The sequence below is a fragment of the Papilio machaon genome, chromosome 18 (assembly GCF_912999745.1).
Source record: "Papilio machaon chromosome 18, ilPapMach1.1, whole genome shotgun sequence".
Lineage (NCBI taxonomy): Eukaryota > Metazoa > Arthropoda > Insecta > Lepidoptera > Papilionidae > Papilio > Papilio machaon.
In genome coordinates this window covers 2,123,149-2,142,767 of record NC_060003.1, presented here as the reverse complement: position 1 = coordinate 2,142,767, position 19,619 = coordinate 2,123,149, and the positions used below count along the sequence as shown (strand labels likewise).

General features: G+C 31.3%; 5 protein-coding genes across 5 annotated transcripts; 2 read left to right on the top strand and 3 right to left on the bottom strand.

The window, feature by feature from the left end:
* Window positions 1-2,706: 2,706 nt before the first annotated feature.
* Window positions 2,707-4,213, bottom strand: LOC106715496. Its single transcript, XM_014508796.2, has 2 exons — window positions 3,445-4,213; window positions 2,707-3,167 (listed from the first exon to the last, which is right to left on the bottom strand). The coding sequence occupies exons 1-2, from the start codon at window positions 4,204-4,206 to the stop codon at window positions 2,739-2,741; spliced, it is 1,191 nt and encodes a 396-aa protein (XP_014364282.2). The 5' UTR covers window positions 4,207-4,213; the 3' UTR covers window positions 2,707-2,738.
* Window positions 4,214-4,218: 5 nt separating this feature from the next.
* On the bottom strand, window positions 4,219-6,067 carry LOC123721930. Its single transcript, XM_045682091.1, has 2 exons — window positions 5,227-6,067; window positions 4,219-5,068 (listed from the first exon to the last, which is right to left on the bottom strand). Exons 1-2 carry the CDS (start codon window positions 5,968-5,970, stop codon window positions 4,631-4,633), a joined length of 1,182 nt encoding a protein of 393 aa, XP_045538047.1. The 5' UTR covers window positions 5,971-6,067; the 3' UTR covers window positions 4,219-4,630.
* Window positions 6,068-6,304: 237 nt separating this feature from the next.
* On the bottom strand, window positions 6,305-7,984 carry LOC106715393. The gene is made up of 2 exons (XM_014508678.2): window positions 7,180-7,984; window positions 6,305-6,777 (listed from the first exon to the last, which is right to left on the bottom strand). Exon 1 carries the CDS (start codon window positions 7,923-7,925, stop codon window positions 7,329-7,331), a length of 597 nt encoding a protein of 198 aa, XP_014364164.2. The 5' UTR covers window positions 7,926-7,984; the 3' UTR covers window positions 6,305-6,777; window positions 7,180-7,328.
* Window positions 7,985-10,413: 2,429 nt separating this feature from the next.
* Window positions 10,414-13,128, top strand: LOC106715460 (gustatory and odorant receptor 24). Its single transcript, XM_014508752.2, has 5 exons — window positions 10,414-11,205; window positions 11,389-11,646; window positions 11,971-12,249; window positions 12,534-12,695; window positions 12,799-13,128. The coding sequence occupies exons 1-5, from the start codon at window positions 10,564-10,566 to the stop codon at window positions 12,985-12,987; spliced, it is 1,530 nt and encodes a 509-aa protein (XP_014364238.2). The 5' UTR covers window positions 10,414-10,563; the 3' UTR covers window positions 12,988-13,128.
* Window positions 13,129-13,638: 510 nt separating this feature from the next.
* Window positions 13,639-17,707, top strand: LOC106715422 (hsp90 co-chaperone Cdc37). Its single transcript, XM_014508709.2, has 5 exons — window positions 13,639-13,823; window positions 14,475-15,041; window positions 16,126-16,241; window positions 16,537-16,726; window positions 17,251-17,707. Exons 1-5 carry the CDS (start codon window positions 13,791-13,793, stop codon window positions 17,461-17,463), a joined length of 1,119 nt encoding a protein of 372 aa, XP_014364195.1. The 5' UTR covers window positions 13,639-13,790; the 3' UTR covers window positions 17,464-17,707.
* Window positions 17,708-19,619: the final 1,912 nt, after the last annotated feature.

Here is a 19,619-nt window from a genome sequence, read left to right as displayed (position 1 = left end):
GATTTATTTCTTTTGCATAAATTTTCATAGCGATCGTGTTGCAAAATTATACAGCTACCAGCTTAGCATATTTAAGACGTAAAACACTTTATGAGCCTACCCAACATTGTTTAGATACTTTAAGGGCGCTTCGAGTTTATTAAACTTTACAATTTATTTTTTTGCTTTTACAATGTTCATTTTATGATTTAAATTTACATCGATGTTAACAGCTACATAAAACTATAATGCGCAATCTTAAAATTTTGTTCATTCTAAAATGTAAGCTACATACATCATCTCCCTCCCTGGCCTTTGCCCACTCACGTAGGGTCGGCACACAAGGTTTTACAAACCTTAAAATTTGGCTTAATTTTTTTAAGCCAAAATACATAAATATTCATGTTGACCGAAACAGGGTGAATGATTTTATAAAACTGTATCAAAATCAGTTCACTTATCCATTCCTTATAAATCGCTCAGTAGTTTTAAATCGCTCACGTCGTACAGCGATTAGGGGTGGGAACATTCAGTGCGGGCACAATAAAGGAAATATACGACTGTTTCGCTGCGGCGTTTCACAAGATTCAATTTTACGTCCAAACGTTCAATGCAGACTATTTTAAAGTCGAAATTTTATTAAATTTTTAAATTGTAAACTTCATAAAATGCTCTGACTATAAGCCGTGGTATTTTATGCCTATTTTATTCTCGCCATTTGTTGTATTGTTATAGGTCTACCAGGATCTGATGGCAAAAAGGGAAAAAAGAAATTGACGCTAGCAATACTGGGTAAATTGGAGTAAAATGTCTTGATACTTTTTAGCCGACTTCAAAAAGAAGGAGGTTATTCCTTATATAGCAACCATTATAAAATATTTAAAAATGTATACGAAATCTACCGTTTCGATTAAAAAATCATATAACGCACTTATTCATTCATTGTAGTAATTTCCCTTGGGATCTTTATTTTTATTAAAATGCTTAACTTATTTTGAGTTGTCCTAAGGGAACTTATTTCGTAACTCTTCAAGTTTACATTGTCTTCTTTCTGAAAAAGGCAAAATTATGTATCATAAATTATAATTTTCAAAAAATCTTTGTTTAGCTAAACATATAAAAAAGCATAACATAAAGTAATACTGTTCACTTGCAAAATTGTTGAAAAACGATCCGACCCGAATTTTTTTTTCAATGAACGGTTTCCTTGCTACTCAAGACCCTCCCTTTTCACTCCATTTAATGATTCGTCCTATTTAAAATAAATCTAGTGGAATTGATAGGTCGGTAACAACATCAATACGTTACACAAAATAAATATTACTTCATAAATAAATGAGCAACTTTTATTTGCTACGTAAGTCTATGCAAATATTATAAAGATGATTTTTTTCATGATTGTGAATATATTAAATTCATTTTGTTAATTTGTGTAGCGTGTTTTATGAACAACACGACTATTATTTGTTATGTCTTTATATCGTCGCTGGAAAGCATAAACGCTGTAACCCCGAAAGTATGAACTTTACAGGAAAGCCAAAAATGATAACTCGTGAGCTGATACGCCTACAAGCATGCGGTATTTAGCAATGTTGTGTAGTTTGTGCTAACCTATAATAAAATCATTATCGTTTGATAATGGTTGAAATTATTAACGTGTGAAAAACATATTCGCGATTTCAAGGGTTACAGCGTTTATGCTTTCCAGCGTCGATATATTGAAAATAGCTGAAATTCAATTCATTTTTGTTACATAGAAAAACTTTGTTTCATTATTTAAGTACATTACGTAAAATAAAACATTCCAATGCAATTGTCAAAATTTAAATTTTTATATAATCACTAGCTGTCGCTCACACCACACTCATCAGACTGTACTTGGAATTACTTCCACTTCACGTCTGTCTTCTGTATGTGGTATTTCACCGGGTGGGCCGGACAATTCGTGCAACAGATATTGTTACTGGCGTCTACCACTGTTAAACTGTATACTTTAATTTTGTAGCGTTCTATCTTGAAACATGCGATAAACAAGTGTGTTACGAGGTTTACATAATAAAAATATGAATAACTGTACAATAAGTTAAGCAAAATAAAACCTTTGTAGTGGATTGCTTCTAACAGGAAGTTGTGGAGCTTTCCTTTGAGCTGCAAAAAGGAAGTGAAATCGTCTGCGACGGAGCTAAAAGTTAAGGCTTCGCCGCAATATTGTGCCGCTATTGTATTGTACTTAGCTATACAAAGCTGTATGTATCGGGAAAGTAATTAAATTGAATCTAAAAACTAAATAACGGATTTTATAACAACAAAAAGAAAACAGAATAATACTTATTTAAACATAAAGTATGTATTTATTTTTGCTGGCAAAAACAAAACCCGATTCTTTCCCAGTTTCTTTTTCTTTAGGTACGCTCTATACAAATAGAAAAAAAACATGAAATCAACTTAACTTTTTTTTATTTTTGTAAGTAAAGTAATAATATATAATATATACATATGTATATTAATATACATTTTATTTGACATATATTTGACATATGTAGAATATCAAAATATAGTTAGTTGTTGATATATACAGTTAAGTTAGTATTCAAATTAAAATCCGCAATTTTTTTTTTTACAAATAACTTAAACATTTAAAAATCAGATCATTAGTAAAAATGTTGACTATTTTTCAAACATTTACCTATTTATTTAACCCACCAATTATCTGTTTCATAGCACCATTTATTCATATTAAATAATAGAACAGAATAATATTAACTTGATACCTCTGGTAAGTATCCATAAACAATAAAATCATCTAAAATTTCTTTTATTATTGCTTTATAATTATCAACGGCCATTGCTATCTCACTTTCTGTCTGTAAGACTTTCTTGCTTCGCACATGGCCCTCCTGTTGCAATCCACTTGACAACCATAGAGCTGTATTTGCAACTATAAAGCAAGCAGGTCCAACTATCTTTAAGTCTTGATCTAATTGTCTATGACTGTACACATTTTTGATGTTGGCATCCTTGACAAACTCCAATAATGTACTATGGTAAATATCAATAAGTGAGGAAAAATGTTCTTGTCTCAGTTTACTATCAGCACTACTTGTTATTAAATATAATACATCAAAAGCAGGGCTGCTCATTCTTGCAGTTTGATAATCTATCAAACAGGCAGATACTGGTTTGTTGTCCTGAAAAAAAAACTAAGAATAAAATATAATATTTAGTAATAAATTTTATTTTATTTTTTATAAATGATGAGTGCCAGATGTGACGCAAACATGAAGAATTCAAAATAAACACTCTCCCTGAACATGGACCAATGGGTCTGAAGATCTGAAGCTAGTCAGTGCTGTCACCGGACAATCATAAGTGAATTAACCTGTTCGTAATTAATTTAATAAATGATGAATTTAAAATATATATTCTTTATTGTAAAATGTATTAAAAAGAAATCAAATTTCTCACCTTGTATTTATAAAGTATGTTTTCTTTCCAGATGTCTCCATGACATAGACAGTTCTTTTCAGAAGATGAATATACATCCTCTATATATTTAGTACAATTCTGTTTTAAATTCCTTAATAATGGCACATAATTAGTGTTGTCAAACTTTAGTAAAGCCTTTTCCAGTCTATCAATTAAAATATCAATATACCTTTTATTGGTATTTTCTGATAATGGTAAACATATCTTTTTCACCTCATCAAATAATTCAGTTTCCTTAGATTCCATTATAAAAGATAGAGCATGAAACTTTGCAAGACTTTTCAAAGACACAATCAAGTGATCGACGTCTAAAAACATATAGTGGATAAATGGTAAGTAACCTATTTCACACATGTTTTGAATTGCTAAAGCTTCTTTACAATAGTCCTTGCATAAGTAATAACACTTTGGTATAATATACTGAGATTGTAAACGTTTTTGTAAATCTTGATATTTTGAAAAAACTTTCGAGTATACATATATTTCTCGCGCAAACATAGCTGTCACTGCCCCGCTTACGCGGTATCTGTCGTCGGTCGGTGCTAATTTCAACATTAATTTTAAAGATACATTTTCGTTATTTATTTTCCCCTCTACAGATATTGGAATAAGAACACCAAAATAGTTCTGAGCCTTTGCGTCCAAGCTGTTTTCTAAATAACTCCATTCCATTAAATCGCAGGCGACGGCTATATTATTTACAACAGTTGCTATATAATTTAAAGAAATTAATTCAGACATATTATTATTTAACTGAAACCAATTTCTGATTATATACAATAAAATGTATTAAAGCAATGAAAAATACTATTTTAAGACCGGTTCACCTCATAATAGTCGCGATCGCGTGGACCTCGTTCGTTTGCCATTTTTACATTGTTTACAAATTGTTTGACATTGACAATGTCATTTGTCAAACTTGTGTTCCATTTTAAAAGATTTTATTGGAGCCAAATTAAGTTACTGAAATATACCTAAACATAAATTCGCAGAGAGACAGAGATCATTAATTTCCCTTTACGACTATTTTATTTATAATATTTGTAAAGGGAAATTCACTATATTTTGGTTATAATAAAGGAAGAAGGATTTGTGTTATTTGTCAAATCCACTTCAATAAAACAAGTACATTCTAAAACGTAAATATGGGGTAGATGATGAAATATTACTCAAAACCCTTCGGTACATAGTAACCAAAATTAACAAAATCTTGCACAATATCAAGCATTATTTGTTTGTAATAAAGTGTAGCTGAAGTTTTTTCATTTCCTTCTTCGCAAATATTTTTACTTTGTATTAATGCTTTCTCTTCCAAACCTAACCACAAGGAAAAAGCCAAATTACTTGCTATAAAGCAATAAAAGGCCACTGTTTTGAGATCACGGTTGAAATCACTTCTTGAGTATGTAGTTTCGGGGTCCAAGGAATGTTGTAATAGAGTTTGCTGCAGACATTCGTAGTAGATAGATAGAAAATATTCATAACAATTCCTTCTGACTTTTGTTTCTGTACTTGTAAGGATAAATATTAAGACATCTTGAGCGGGACATAAAAGGCGAGTTGTTTGGAAATCCAGTATACACGCACTTACAGGTTTATTGTCCTGAAAAAGAACATGACTATAAAATTAATTAAGTATAGAAATAGCATTGAAACATTATTTTTGTGCCTGACTTTTAATTATAGTTGATTCTTAGAGAATAAACTCGTTTCTGTTTAAAAAAAATATTAAATAAAAAGTTCCTTAAAGTAAATATTTACCTCATATTTAAACAAGATATTCTCCTTCCACAAATCTCCATGGCCGTATACAAGGCGGCTTGCTTTGTTCGTATTACTATCGACAATATCATCAAAATTAGTAAGAATCATAGAATAAAATGCTCCGTATTCAGTATCCTTGAATATATCTAAGTTATTACTTAAAGAATTTCTGAACGCGACCATCAATTGTGTCGGGTAAGTGGAGCTATATGGGGTCATAATTTTTTCGTCCTCAATATTTTTTACATTATGTTGCAAAACCATTGAAAGTGCATGAAACTGAGCTAATGATTTTAAACATACGATTATATGATCGGCATCTAAAAATCTGTCGCCATTATATCGTTGAAATCCTTCTTTGCACATATCTTTCAACACAATCACTTCATTATGTAGAGTAGAATCTGCATAAAAACATTCAGGGAACAGTTGACTCAAATCAAACTTTGAAAGTCTCTTGTAATGTGGAATTAAAACGCTATAAACAAAAACCTCTGCACCATATAACACTTTGATAACGCCAAGTTCTCTCAATATCTCTCGATTCGGTGGCATTTTCACTATTAATTCTTTCGACCAGTCACCATTTTCAGTTTCACCCTTTAACGTCATCGGTATAAGTATACCGAAGTAGTTTTCTATTGTTTCTTGTATATTTCGGAATTTATATTCATAGTTTTTTAATTCTAGCTTCTCAGCTAATTTCTTTAACAGCGAAGTTAAACGTTGTTCGTTTGTCATTTCACTATCAGAAATGTACTGCGAAATGTTTGGTTAACGATGTGAATGTATGCTACTCAAATAGGTTTATCTTATTTACTCTTATCTGTTATAATGCAAGCAAAAACAAGAAAATGTTCGTATTTATATGATTTTGTACATGTATTTCTTTTTAATTAACTTTTTATGTTAATAATTTTTTACTTATTCAAGTTTTTGTTGCAGCGCAACTAAGGAATTTCCGTACCAACTCGACCGAGAAGTTATTACATTATAAAATGAATAAAACACAAATCGTTAGAGTTTTTATTTATTTGTATACAACACTAAACAGCTATATCATATTAACGTCCTTTTTAATTTAAAATGTATTAAAAATAAACAATTTTAAACAAATGGCGAGTAATATTATTTGAATTACAGATAGCCGAATTGTAGAAAATCTTCTATAATCCCAGCCATGATTTCTTTATATTGTAAAACATTTGCATTATCTTCTGAATTGACATTTTTGCTTTTTACAAATGCATTATTTTCCAGACCAAGCCATAAAGAAAATGATAAATTAACATAAACTATACAATATGGAGCTACTGATTTAAAATCATGATGTAAGTCGTCTCTAGAATAAAAATCATCAGAGTTCAAGCCATGTTCTGAAAATGTTTCCTTCAAACAATCATAATATGTTGACAAAAATAGTTCGTAATATTGTCTCCTGAGTTTGCTGTCGAAACTAGTAATTACAAAACTGAGGAAGTCCTGAGCGGGTGAAAACATACGGGTCATTTGGAAGTCCAATATGCACGCTTTAACAGGTTTGTCGTCCTGAAACAATGAGCACAGAACAATGTTAGCAAATAGGAACCTTCTACTAGCAACTTCGTCAGCGCAGTATTTCCAAAAAGAGGCTTTTAATATTCCGGCGAACATTAGCTAGCTTCCCGTCAGAATCATCAAAATCGTCGTGGTGGCGATATTTCGCCGGTCGTCCTAACATATATTGTTGTTGCGGAATCTACCACTGTTGTATCTACAGTGTTCTTGTACAAGTATGACATCATTTGCTTTAAATTTCCTGGATACAATTACAAATACGTAAATTCTTTAAGCCCATTATAATATGAACCTCCACCGTCTTGACATGTGAAATACAACATAATTGTCGTCTTTAGTTTATCGAAGAAAACGGGTTCTTATATTATTAACAAGAATATTTAAAAGACTTACTTCATATTTGTACAATATGTTTTCTTTCCAATAGTCTCCATGCGCGTATATCAAACATTTTACATCCCTCGTATTTTTGACGATGACGTCATCAAAATTAGCATCAATAATTCTAAATACATTCCTATGTTTCGTGTCTACCAATTTATCTAAATTCCCCTGCCATGATATAACCTCAAAGAAGTCGTATATTTAGGTGGATATTCAAAACAATTTGGCACCAAATTATTCCAATCTTCTGTTTTCTTAATATCATTTTTCAATATCATTGAAAGGGCATGAAATTTAGCTAATGATTTCAAAGAAACTAACATATGATCTGCATCAAGAAATCTGTTACCAGCACACCTACGGAATCCATTACTACACATGTTCGACACGGCTAGAACTTCTTTATATTGCTCACAATCCGAATACAAAAATTCCGGGAACAGTTCTCTTGTATCAAATTTAGCTAATCTTTTGAAATGTGCCAGTAAAACTGTGTACACAGCTGTCTCAACTCTATATACTACATCAAGAGCTCCCCATTCTCTAAGCTCCGCGCTGTTCGGTGCGAATTTTACAACTATATCCTTTTTAATTTCTCCATCATCTGTTTCTCCGGTTATCGTAATAAATTCAAGTTCTCCCAGATAATTTTCAATCGTTTCATCTAGGCCAATTCTTGTGTATTTATAATTCTTCAATCCTAAATTCTTTGTAACTTGTTTCACCACATAATTCAAACGGTCTTCACTTGCCATCTTTACAAAAAGTAAAGCGCGAAATGGATTGACTGCGATGTTTTTGAATCTTGTGTTATCTTAAGTTGTAATTTACTATATATTATCAGATCGCGCATTACGCAAATTAAAAAAAAATATACTGAAATATTGTGTAATCATATTTTTGTATATCTAATTAACCACAAGTTTCTGCTGTACGTAAGACAATTTTTATTTTTATTGAATTACTTTAAAAATATCGTGCACGAAATATAAAAAATACTGTTCGTAAGAAACGGGATTCATACCACGATTAAGCTGTTTGAGGTCCCGATATTAGAATAATATATAAGAATATTAGTAAAAATAACGAAATTTTGAAGTTTTATATAAAAAGTTTATTTAGATTAATTTAATTTTAATTTAGTTTAATTGGATTATCTGTATATTATATATACAGATAAATATATCAAATATCAAATGTCATTTATTTGTATAGATTTCTGACACATAATAATGGAAGTAAACATACAGTAATTGAATAAAGGGCCAAGCAAAGCCAAAGGAAACATTGTCTATTTGGAATAGTGTCCATATTTACCTTTTTAAAATCTTAGTCACCATGACAACGCATATTTTTCATGATAAAAGTTTTAGTAGGAAATTAGTTAAGAACAATAGATAAAATGTTATCGAAAATCTTTTAAAACTTGTTTAAGATAAAAAAAATAGCAGTAATTGTATGGTCAACCATCGCCATGAACAATTCTATAAATTCGTTAAAATATTGGAAAACTACTGTGATGCAGAAGTGTGTATAAAATCTCGTGCTTCAAATGCCTACAGACGCAACATCTATACTTACTAAAATTATAATAAGGAAAGGTTTATTTGCATTGAATAGGCTCCGTAGCTACACGGAACCGATTTGAAAAATTCTTTCACTGTTGGAAAGCTTCACTATCCCCGGTTGACCTAGGGTAGAAATATTTTAAATTTCCACGCGTTCAAAGTAGTTCTATTACTTAAAAAAACTATCTATTAAATTTATAAAACATAGTCTCCCTAGTCGTAGGTAGTTGTAAAAGGAAATCAAATCACGTGTGTAGGGCGTGACAAAGTTGTCAAGGGCTCAGGAGGAAACCCGCACACTCGACGCATACCAACCAGTCCTACAAGCGGACAGGTTCTTGCTGAATTTATCCCTTTTTTGTTGTCCTTACATGATTGAAATTGATATTGACCTTGCTTATAAATACTGTTTTCAAATACGTGTTTTAAAAGGCTTAAAGAATTAAATAATAGATGAAGGGTTAGGTCACGGGTGTTAGAAGCCGATTGCGGCCATCAATTCAATATAAAATATTTGAGGCGGTATTGTAGTTAACTAAATTTATCAAAAAATACATGGTTTAAATAATATTAGTTACATAATCATTTATTCTAGAAATCTGTGGTTTTCGAAAGACTTATAAAAACATAAATGATAATATGAACACCCTATTAATGTAAGAATACTAATATAAAGTATGGAATAATCCTATTCTAAACACTATTGTTCACTACGGCAAATAAGTCGTTAAAGTTTTCCGCCTACAAATGACGTAGTTACGAAAAAAACCTAGTTTAATATTCAGTAATTATTATTAATAATTTATCCAGGGAACCAGTATTTTTCTTTTTTATCTTTACATCATTTTTGGCTCATTAAGCAAAAGTAAAACAGAAATGCTAGCAAATTGATTTCTATTATAAATTATTTGTCACTGGCAACATTGTTTACGTAAACGTTTATGACGTCACAGGTAATAAAATCCAAGATGTACATTACCGAAGTTCTATCCACTTGACGCTACAATATTTAAAAGTGCTCGTTTACGGCCTACATTTGACATGGCTAGAATACTATGAGTCGACTTTATTTGTTGCGGTCTCCTAGTTTTATGCGCAATAAAATAAAGAGCTTTGCTTACTAAAGCAACGACAGAATTTATTTATTCGGACGTAACTCATTAAGTTATACTATAGTGTCCGGTAAATATCTTGAAAGAGTAATTTTCTTTCGTAAAAATCAATATTGACCAAATTAACCTTTACTGAATACTAACTACAAAATTGGCTGGAAAAATACTACCATATTTCACACAGTCATTTTATCCATTCGTCATGGTTACTTTGAATTAATTAGATCGCTATATCATAAATAATTTGCACATAGATCTGTTTGTCCGTCATATTTTTGCTTAAATCTTGTCCCATAAAAAGTATAGAAATATGGCGGTAAATCTTTTAATTGTTGCAAATTTTAGCTATGGTTTTGTAAATATAACATTTACCTTTTTATTTTTTTAATAAAAAAAAACAAACAAACCCATCTTTGTTATACTTTTGGGAGGAAAGAGTTGCGCTGTAATAATAATTATTGATGTTTCACATTACCACCATGAACGAAAGTCTATGTGTACATTCTTGGAATTACGATCATTGTTAATAAAAAGTTGTTTAATAAATAAAAAAGTTACCTGATGTTCTTGAAAACACGTGTAGAATTAAAAAAAATAAACAAAAGCAGCCCATTCAAGGTCTTCCAAGGTCGCTTCAAGGTGAAAAGCGCGTGAATGATTAACGAAAGACGTCAAAACACTCCGTTATACTGCCATAATCATCATGTCAACTTATGAAATATTACTTTTGCCGTCCCCTTACAACATTAAAATCTTTTCCCCATTCTTACTCCACAATTGTATTCGTACGGACCGATTTTCTAAAAAAAAACGCGTCCAAAATGTCCTATTATCACAGCAACAAAAATATATATTCTAAAACGTTACCTATACCGAACGGTTTCGTGAGTCGTTTTGATGAAAAACCGAAAAATAAAATAGTATTTTTAGATGTGACTCCAGTAAGGACACCCAATTATAAATCTTCAAAGAACGCTATTGTACCTTTAAGAAATAATTTGATAGAAACAAAAATATATAAGGACATAATTTATGAGAATATCGGTCCCGTTTTTAATTTATTGAGACTTATGGGTGTTTTGCCATTAACAAGAAAGTCACCCGGATTAAACCAGTTCAAATTAACATCAATTTCCATGGTTTATTCCGCTATACTCTATCTTTTACTGATCAGCTATATTTTGTATCTATCTTTACATAAAGTTCAAATCTTACGAACGGCAGAAGGGAAATTTGAAGAAGCGGTCATCGAGTATCTCTTCACGGTGTATTTGTTTCCGATGATTGTTGTCCCAATAATGTGGTATGAAACGAGAAAAATTGCAGGAGTGCTCAATGGGTGGGTCGATTTCGAGGTAAGTTTCATCCTGTTGGTACAAATTTAACCGATCCCAATAGTTCTCCGTGTCTAACTAAGTAATTGAAATAATATTCTAATCAATCTTAAAGATTTAATATTGATTTCAGTGGTATATCAATCCTACAACATATTTTGTGTAACAGCAAATTTTTAATTATTTTTTTTTGTTTCAAATCAGGTAAACTACAAAAAATTATCCGGTCAAGTGCTGCCTCTACATTTATATAGAAAGTCTCTTGCTATCGCGGTCATAATACCTATTCTATCGACCACCTCAGTGATAATAACCCATGTCACGATGGTTGACTTCAAGCTGGTACAAATTATACCATACGTATTCCTGGAGATATTGACATACATCCTCGGAGGTTACTGGTATCTACTCTGTGAGACATTAAGCATTTGCGCCAAAATATTAGCTGATGATTTTCAACTGGTGAGATTTTAAATTTAATTAAGATTTTTATTCATAAAATTGATTTTAAATTATAGAAAATGGTCTCATATACTACATTGTTTTGTTTGTTTTACAATTTTTTTGGTGTCATAAATTTCTTTTTACCTTCGATCTGAATATGCATTAACAGCTTTTGTCCGCGACTCCATCCGCGCGGAATTAAAACAAAACTTCATTAGTACCCCTATGTGTTCTTCAAGACCATGTTCTACAACTATATCAAATTTCATCAAGATCCTTCTAACAAACATCCATCTATCTAAAAAATCTCATTTATATTACTTATTAGTGACAATATTTCAGGCTCTCCGGCACATTGGTCCGGCGGGAAAAGTCGCTGAATATCGTGCTTTATGGCTGCGTCTGAGTAAACTAGCCCGTGACACTGGCATAGCCAATTGCTACACTTTCACCTTTGTCAATCTCTATTTGTTTCTGATCGTTACTCTATCAATATATGGTCTCCTGAGCCAGATTTCCGATGGTTTCGGCATTAAAGATATTGGACTTGCTGTGACAGCAACATGCAGCATATTTCTACTCTTCTTTATCTGTGACGAAGCACATTATGCTTCGCAAAATGTAAGATAGTATAATTTTTTAACTGTACCGTGACGATGCATAAATTGCACTGTTTTAGATCAAATTACCTGTAGTTTAACCATTTCACGTCTAATTTAATAAAGTAAATTATGCACTATTACTTTTTATAATTTACTCGTACTCGCATTGAGAATCGAACTCACGATATCGTAATAACACTTGTAACAACTTTAAATTATAATTGTTTGGATACAATAAATAATAGAATACAACAAACGTTTATTGCCACATAAGTACATTATTTATTCATATTTTTCTATTAGGTACGTACAAATTTCCAAAAGAAATTGCTAATGGTTGAACTCTCCTGGATGAATACCGACGCGCAAACCGAAGTTAATATGTTTCTCCGAGCCACTGAAATGAATCCCTCACAAATAAGTCTCGGCGGATTTTTCGATGTAAATAGAAACCTATTTAAATCTGTAAGTAGTTCTGAATAGTTTTCTCTGTCAATAGTAAAGGAGTCAGAAGAATAAAAGAAAATTTAAAATGTAATATAAATGTAAAAAACTTGTATTTTTTCAGCTCTTAGCGACAATGGTTACGTATTTAGTCGTGCTTCTTCAATTCCAAATAAGTATTCCTGATGATAATCAAGTTGAAATAGAATATGATGCTAGATCTTTTGTAAACGACAGCACACCATTCGAGTCGTCCACCACCACAATGACAACAATTTTAACAACGCTGGCGAAGAAAAAAAAGAAACAATAAACATTTCGAAACACAACGTTATAAAGTAGTAAAGTTTAAAGAAAATTAATTCAATAAATTAGCGTAGCTAGTTAATATGTTTGTAAAGGAACCTAATTTATTGCGCTTGAGTATCATTCATGTCATCTATTCAGAATGAGTTACCAAAAGATAGGTCAAATGTTTTACCAATGGAAATTATAACATCATTGCAAAGAACGGAAAGTAAAAGAAAAGAGTGACGAGATCAATAATGTTTAGGCAAGTAAATTTTGATGTAATTGATATGAATAAAGATATTTTCAAATTATACTGTTTTATTATCTCATGAAAAAAACGCATTTTCCCCGGGTGTCCCAACATAGTCATTCCGCTCGCCTATCGGATTAATTTTTATTTTAAAAATGAATGATTAATTGTAGATGCTACAGTAAAATTTAAATGAAAATCTTATTTATCAAAATCGCATTATCGAAATGCAATACTATAAGCAAACTATATTATCTTGGGGGTCTACAAACTTATTACGGGAACAAAATAAATTCATTTAATATTTATATATTTTGCATGTTAATTCTCTCGGAACCGCTACTATTTTCCGTATTTTTTATACAGTTTTCTGCTTGTTTATTTTTTAAGATATGGCAAGTTTTTCTGGAAAAATGAAAGAATATTCCGGATTATTCAACTGTCAAACCAAAGTAAAGTTAATCCGTTGTGTGTACACGCCTTGTGTTTTTAAAGTTTATTATAACAGTTTTACGACCGAGGAAAAGTAATTACAAACGATTTAAAGGAAAGCAAAAGATTCAAAATAAAAAAAAATGGTGGATTACAGTAAGTGGAAGGACATTGAGGTAAGTAAACAATACGATGTTGAGCTGAATAGAAATGATTACTATTATTTAACGTATGTTTGTCAAATTGTTGTATGTTTTAGTATATAATACATTCGGTGCGATATTTTATTTGATATTACAAGTTTCTTAAATGCTGGAATTAAAATTCTTAACCTGAAAAAAACTATAAATATCGCTAGTTCTTTTTAAATGACGATAGCTATGTTATAGAAGCCAACTCATCGTTACTCTAATAAATTATAATGATTACTCTAATAAATTAACAAATCAATATCTCGGTAATACTTTACATACTTAAAAGCTAATGACGAATTTTTATAAAATTGATCTTAAACGATAGGGAATGATCTCATTTACATTATTCCGATGTTTTTTTTTTTTGGTAATTTATTTTGAAGAAAACAAAAGAAAAACGTAAAAAACTGCGTAGGTTAGGTTTGTAATATTTTAAAATAAAAAAGCACTGCATAGGTTAGGTTAGATTTAGAACATGTTAAATGACATCTAGAACTTCATACTTTCGGTCCTTTGCTTGTTTGCCCTCTTCTCCTATAAAAAAAAATCTAGAAATAAAGTGGTAAACTTGAAAACACTGTAAAAGAGATCATTTGCTATAGTTTATAATTAATTTTATGTCTCTCTTATTAGATTTCTGATGATGAAGATGAAACACATCCAAATATTGACACACCATCGCTGTTCCGATGGAGGCATCAAGCTCGTGTGGAAAGAATGGAGGAGCGCAAACGGGAAAAAGAGGAATTCGAGCAGAAGAAGTCTGAAACATTTAGGAAAATAAGCGAAACCAAAAGGAAGATTGCAGAGACTGATCCGTCTAGTCCCAATTTGGAGTCGTTGAAAAAAGCTCTCAGCGAACTGGAGAAGACTGAGAAAGAGATTCTTAAAAAAGAAGAAGAACTAAGAAAGAAAGAGAAGCAAACTCCGTGGAATGTTGACACAATAAGTGCTCCAGGATTCACAAAAACAGTAATTAATACAAAGCCGGCTAGATCTAGTGATGAAAATCTCACTGAAGAGGAAAAAGAGGCAAAAATGAAGAAATTCATAAAAGAAAATGAAAAATTATTGAAACAATTTGGAATGCTGAGGAAGTATGATGATTCTAAGAAATTCCTGTTAGACCACAACCAATTAGTTTGTGAAGAAACTGCAAATTATCTTGTTATATGGTGCATCAATTTAGAAATGGAAGAGGTAAATTCATTTTCTTTTTCTAAAAGGAATAACAATCATCCATTCACCTAACCCATAGAGTTCCAATAATTTTCTTAAATGAAATGATGGGATGGGGATGATAGGAAATGATGCATTTGGCAGTGGAGGGGTAGCTAATGAAAAGTGAAATATCCTCTTTCTGTGCATCCATTTTGTGTTTAATTAAAGATATTATATACATATTTTTATGCATATCACTGTCAATAATTAGATGGTGCCATTTCATAGGAAATTCAATAATTTTCAAACATGTATTATTTGTTCTTTATATTATAACTAGCTGTCTTAAAAAATAAAAACTTAATAAGTAGCCTATGTGTTCTTCCAAACTATGTTCTACATCTGTGACAAATTTCATCAAGATCCTTTGAGCCATTCCAGAGATACCTTCAAACAAACATTCACCGATTCATCTAAATAATAAAGTACAGCACAATAGAATCTCAATAATCTGATATGATTAAAAATCAGAAGGTGCAGGATTATTGGAATGTTCAAACTACTTGGTTATATGACAATGTTCATTTTATCTTTCATGGCAACTAGAGTTTTGTGTTTATAATTTATTTGACATTTTTAACTATACTATTCTCACTTGAAAGCTATAATTAAAAATGTTTTGAGTGCACCACCTGTTGCATAGTGGTAGAGGGTTGAACCAGGTGCGACCTGTATGTGGCAGATTATTGGATGTGTTGATCTATTGAAGTGCCGGATTAGTGAGATTCTACTGTATTTCCTTGTAATTTATGATCCAAATACTAAAACAATATGATAAAAACTAAAATTTATCTATTTTCATAATGGAACATCTAAATCAGGGATTCCCAAAGGGGTCGATATCAACCCCCTGGGGTTGATATTAAACTTAAAGCATTGCTAATTCTCACTCTGTCTTCCTCTATTAATCTAAGTCAGAATGAAAAATAATAATAATAAAAATAATTGATATTAAAAGTAGGTAATTTGGCCATGTGGGGGTCTGAGGTTCACTTTGGGAAAGGGGGTCATTTGTCCAAAATAGTTTGGGGATACCTGATCTAAATAATCAATATAATTTCAGAAACACAATCTGATGGAGCATGTGGCTCATCAGACTATCTGCATGCAGTACATTCTGGAGCTTTCTAAACAGCTGGATGTAGATCCAAGAGCTTGTGTCAGCTCTTTCTTCTCCAAGTAAGTACATGAAGTGTTCAATAGTTTAATAATTAAGGGTACTACAAAACATAAGTTCATCTCCTCCATTTATTAAAGGCAAGCAATGCATCTGCAGTTTCTATGGGGTTCAGTCGCTATTACGGCGAATTCTTGTAGACGCTTGCTCATGACACCTAATAATAAAAAAATATAAATATAACTTTCCAAATTTCGATTTAACTAACTCTTTTATTCGATTTGTGAGTGATGTGGCAAAGTGTAGCGCTTCATTTGCACATTTTTATTTAAAACTAATTATATCTATGACTTACAGGATACAATTAGCCGAGAAGACTTACAAGGACTCATTTGATGACGAGTTAGAACAATTCAAATCACGTATCAAGAAGCGTGCAGCGGAGAAAATACAAGAGGCTATCCGAGAACAGGAAGAGGAGGAACGCAAGGCCAGACTGGGTCCCGGTGGTCTTGACCCTGTTGAAGTGTATGAGGAACTGCCTGATGTAAGTGTTAACATTTTTACAAATCTCATCAAGTGTCTAGTGAACAATTAAATGTTTTGGGCTTTTTTTTTTTAAATATTCAAAAGAACAAAAGAAAAAGTTATATAAAGCCACATAATTTTGCATAATTTTTTTAAATATATTTACCTACACACAAGATTCTATAGTTTTTTTGGACACATTAGGAACATATAGTAATTCTACAATTGTTCCATTAATTCTAACTTAATTGAAATGTATTAATATTTTGCCACGAAATATGATAAAGAAAATTAATTAAAAAAATAAAAAATTATGACATTTTTTATTTATTATACAATAGCTTTTACCCGCGACTTCGTCCGCGCGGAATAAGAAAATGCACACAAGATAAAAAAGTTCCTATGTTCGTCTCCTAGTTCTAACCTCCCCATCAATTTTCAGCTAAATCAGTTCGACCGATCTTGAGTTATAAATAGTGTAACTAACACGACTTTCTTTTTTTTATATATATATAGATTTTAATGTTTATGTTCTCATTTTAGGAGCTGAAGAAATGCTTCGATGCGCAGGATGTGCCGATGTTGCAGGAGACAATCGCTAAAATGCCAGAACAAGAGGCTGTGTACTACATGAAGAGGTGCGTCGACGCCGGCCTCTGGGTACCACAGAAGAAAGACGAGGAAGGGGAGGGGAGAATGAAGGAGAAGGTAGAAGAACCTTCCGGAACAACATCGGTCACAGATGATGTAGACTGAGGTTACTAACCACATTTTTGTTTTCCATCACCGGTTTAACTATGGGAACGACACATTGTGATGCGGAAACGAAATGGTCTTAATTTTCCACTAATCTTGTAGGAGTCGGATACAGCTTGACGACTAGTGGAAAAAAGGACTAAGTATTTGTCGCACTGTGTCGTTCGCGTACAATGACTGGTTTCTATTCATGTAAATAATACCAACATGATTTTTCTTTTATTTCACGCAGATTACTTTTTTTCCAAACATATATTTGATTTAGTAATTGATTTATTTTTTTAATGAATTTAGGAAAAATTTTAAATTCAAAAATTTTTGAAATTGTAGAAGATAAATTATAAACTATATAAATGATCACCTTTAATCAATATATTAAAAATTATTATTATTAAAAAAAAATACTATGTCTCATACATTTAGAGTTACCGCATCAAGTTTTTTAATTTCTTGTATTTTAGAACAAGTTGATTCAAACTTTATAACCGTAGAAGTCTATTGCTGTGACACTTGTAAAAATTATATAAACAAACTAGCTGTCGCCCGCGACTCCGTCCGCGCGCAGTTAAAAAAGCTAAATGGGGTTTGGCGTATGAAAAATAGATGTCCGATTCTCAGACCTACTCAATATGGTCACAAAATTTGATGAGATTCAGTCAAGTCGTTTCGGAGGAGTTTAACCACAAACACCGCGACACGAGATTTTTTTTATATTAGATATTGTCATCTTTTTTATCTTTGGCAAAACAAAAACTACAACAAAATCAAATCTGAATAAGTAAGAATGTAAGGTATATTTTTCTCTCTTATAAATGTTTCTCCCTAACCCGAATTTCTCACTTATCCAGGTTCAACTGTATACAAGTGTCACTGCAGTATACATTTACGGCGAGAATAAAAAATATCTAACAATTTCCTTTAATATTTTTTTTATTTATCTTACCTAAGAGTATAGACCCTATTAATATCGTGTTTGCATAATTACACTTCTTGCATGCATTTTTCTATTGAATCTTAATATAATTTAGGATGTTTAAAATCAGGTTTTAGTTTCATTGAATAATTTTTTTTGTTAAAATTGCATGTTATGTTGCTACATAATAAATGTATTAAAGTAAGTTTTATTGCGAAATTCTATAGTAAAATGATAGTGTTTAAAATAGTTTAGCTAACATCAATATTATTTGCTTTTTTATTTATATACACCGAACGAAGTTATCAGACTGGATATGAGTTTAACTTAATTGAAAGCTCAATAGCGCCCCCCTGTCAACGTCAAAAAAGTGTCAAGATCCTTTTCGTTTTTTTTTTATGCCATTGCAACACCTCTCGTTTGACCCAAATAAGCTTGTTACACTATGATTTAAAAGTATGTTGAAATTTTCACAATGGATTTTTAATGCAATGACATTTGTCATTAGTCACATTGTCTTTGAAAAACAAAGACAATGTTGTAATACAAGTGTAACGGCAATGGATATATCTTATAACACTAATAAATTCTCTTAAAACTATAACTGGTTTTATTTCCCTATTAAATTTTGTAATTTCAGAACTAAATAAAATTTGGTTAATGGATGAAAGTAAAGTACGTTTGAATGGAAACATCCATACGAAAAATTGTTCTCAGTTTTATCTATATATATAAAAGAAAGTCGTGTTAGTTACACTATTTATAACTCAAGATCGGTCGAACTGATTTAGCTGAAAATTGATGGGGAGGTAGTTTAGAACTAGGAGACGGACATAGGAACTTTTTTATCTTGTGAGCATTTTTTTTATTCCGCGCGGACGGAGTCGCGGGTAAAAGCTAATTAAAGATAAATGTAATATATGTTTAAATTCTAATATTTCGTAAGTAATGAAATGACATTATTTTTGTAGGATTTTACGACTAAGCCTGTTTTCATAAGTCTGTTTTTTTTTACCTTTCAGTGTATTACAGGGTTTATGTAATGTTTTGATTATTCAATCAATCCTTGAATGATTTATACCAGTGATTGTCAAACTTATTTCTTTCACCGCCCCCTTTGAAAATCAATTATATTTGAGCCCCCTAATTTTTATTTAGCCCTAAAACTTAAAAACCACAATTTCATTACTTTAATTAATTTCAATGCCCCTCATTTTTTGGGCCCTTTATCGCCCCCTCCTAG

Bases quoted from the DNA above. Each gene is read 5' to 3' on its own strand.
- LOC106715496 (XM_014508796.2), bottom strand. From the start codon at position 4,206: ATGTCTGAATTAATTTCTTTAAATTATATAGCAACTGTTGTAAATAAT. The intron at 3,168-3,444 runs GTGAGAAATTTG...TTTTTTTTTCAG, and splicing joins ACATACTTTATAAATACAAG to GACAACAAACCAGTATCTGC.
- LOC106715393 (XM_014508678.2), bottom strand. From the start codon at position 7,925: ATGGCAAGTGAAGACCGTTTGAATTATGTGGTGAAACAAGTTACAAAG.
- LOC123721930 (XM_045682091.1), bottom strand. From the start codon at position 5,970: ATGACAAACGAACAACGTTTAACTTCGCTGTTAAAGAAATTAGCTGAG. The intron at 5,069-5,226 runs GTAAATATTTAC...GTTCTTTTTCAG, and splicing joins ATATCTTGTTTAAATATGAG to GACAATAAACCTGTAAGTGC.
- LOC106715460 (XM_014508752.2), top strand. From the start codon at position 10,564: ATGAAATATTACTTTTGCCGTCCCCTTACAACATTAAAATCTTTTCCC. The intron at 11,206-11,388 runs GTAAGTTTCATC...GTTTCAAATCAG, and splicing joins ATGGGTGGGTCGATTTCGAG to GTAAACTACAAAAAATTATC. The intron at 11,647-11,970 runs GTGAGATTTTAA...ACAATATTTCAG, and splicing joins TAGCTGATGATTTTCAACTG to GCTCTCCGGCACATTGGTCC.
- LOC106715422 (XM_014508709.2), top strand. From the start codon at position 13,791: ATGGTGGATTACAGTAAGTGGAAGGACATTGAG. The intron at 16,242-16,536 runs GTAAGTACATGA...TATGACTTACAG, and splicing joins GTCAGCTCTTTCTTCTCCAA to GATACAATTAGCCGAGAAGA. The intron at 16,727-17,250 runs GTAAGTGTTAAC...TTCTCATTTTAG, and splicing joins TGTATGAGGAACTGCCTGAT to GAGCTGAAGAAATGCTTCGA.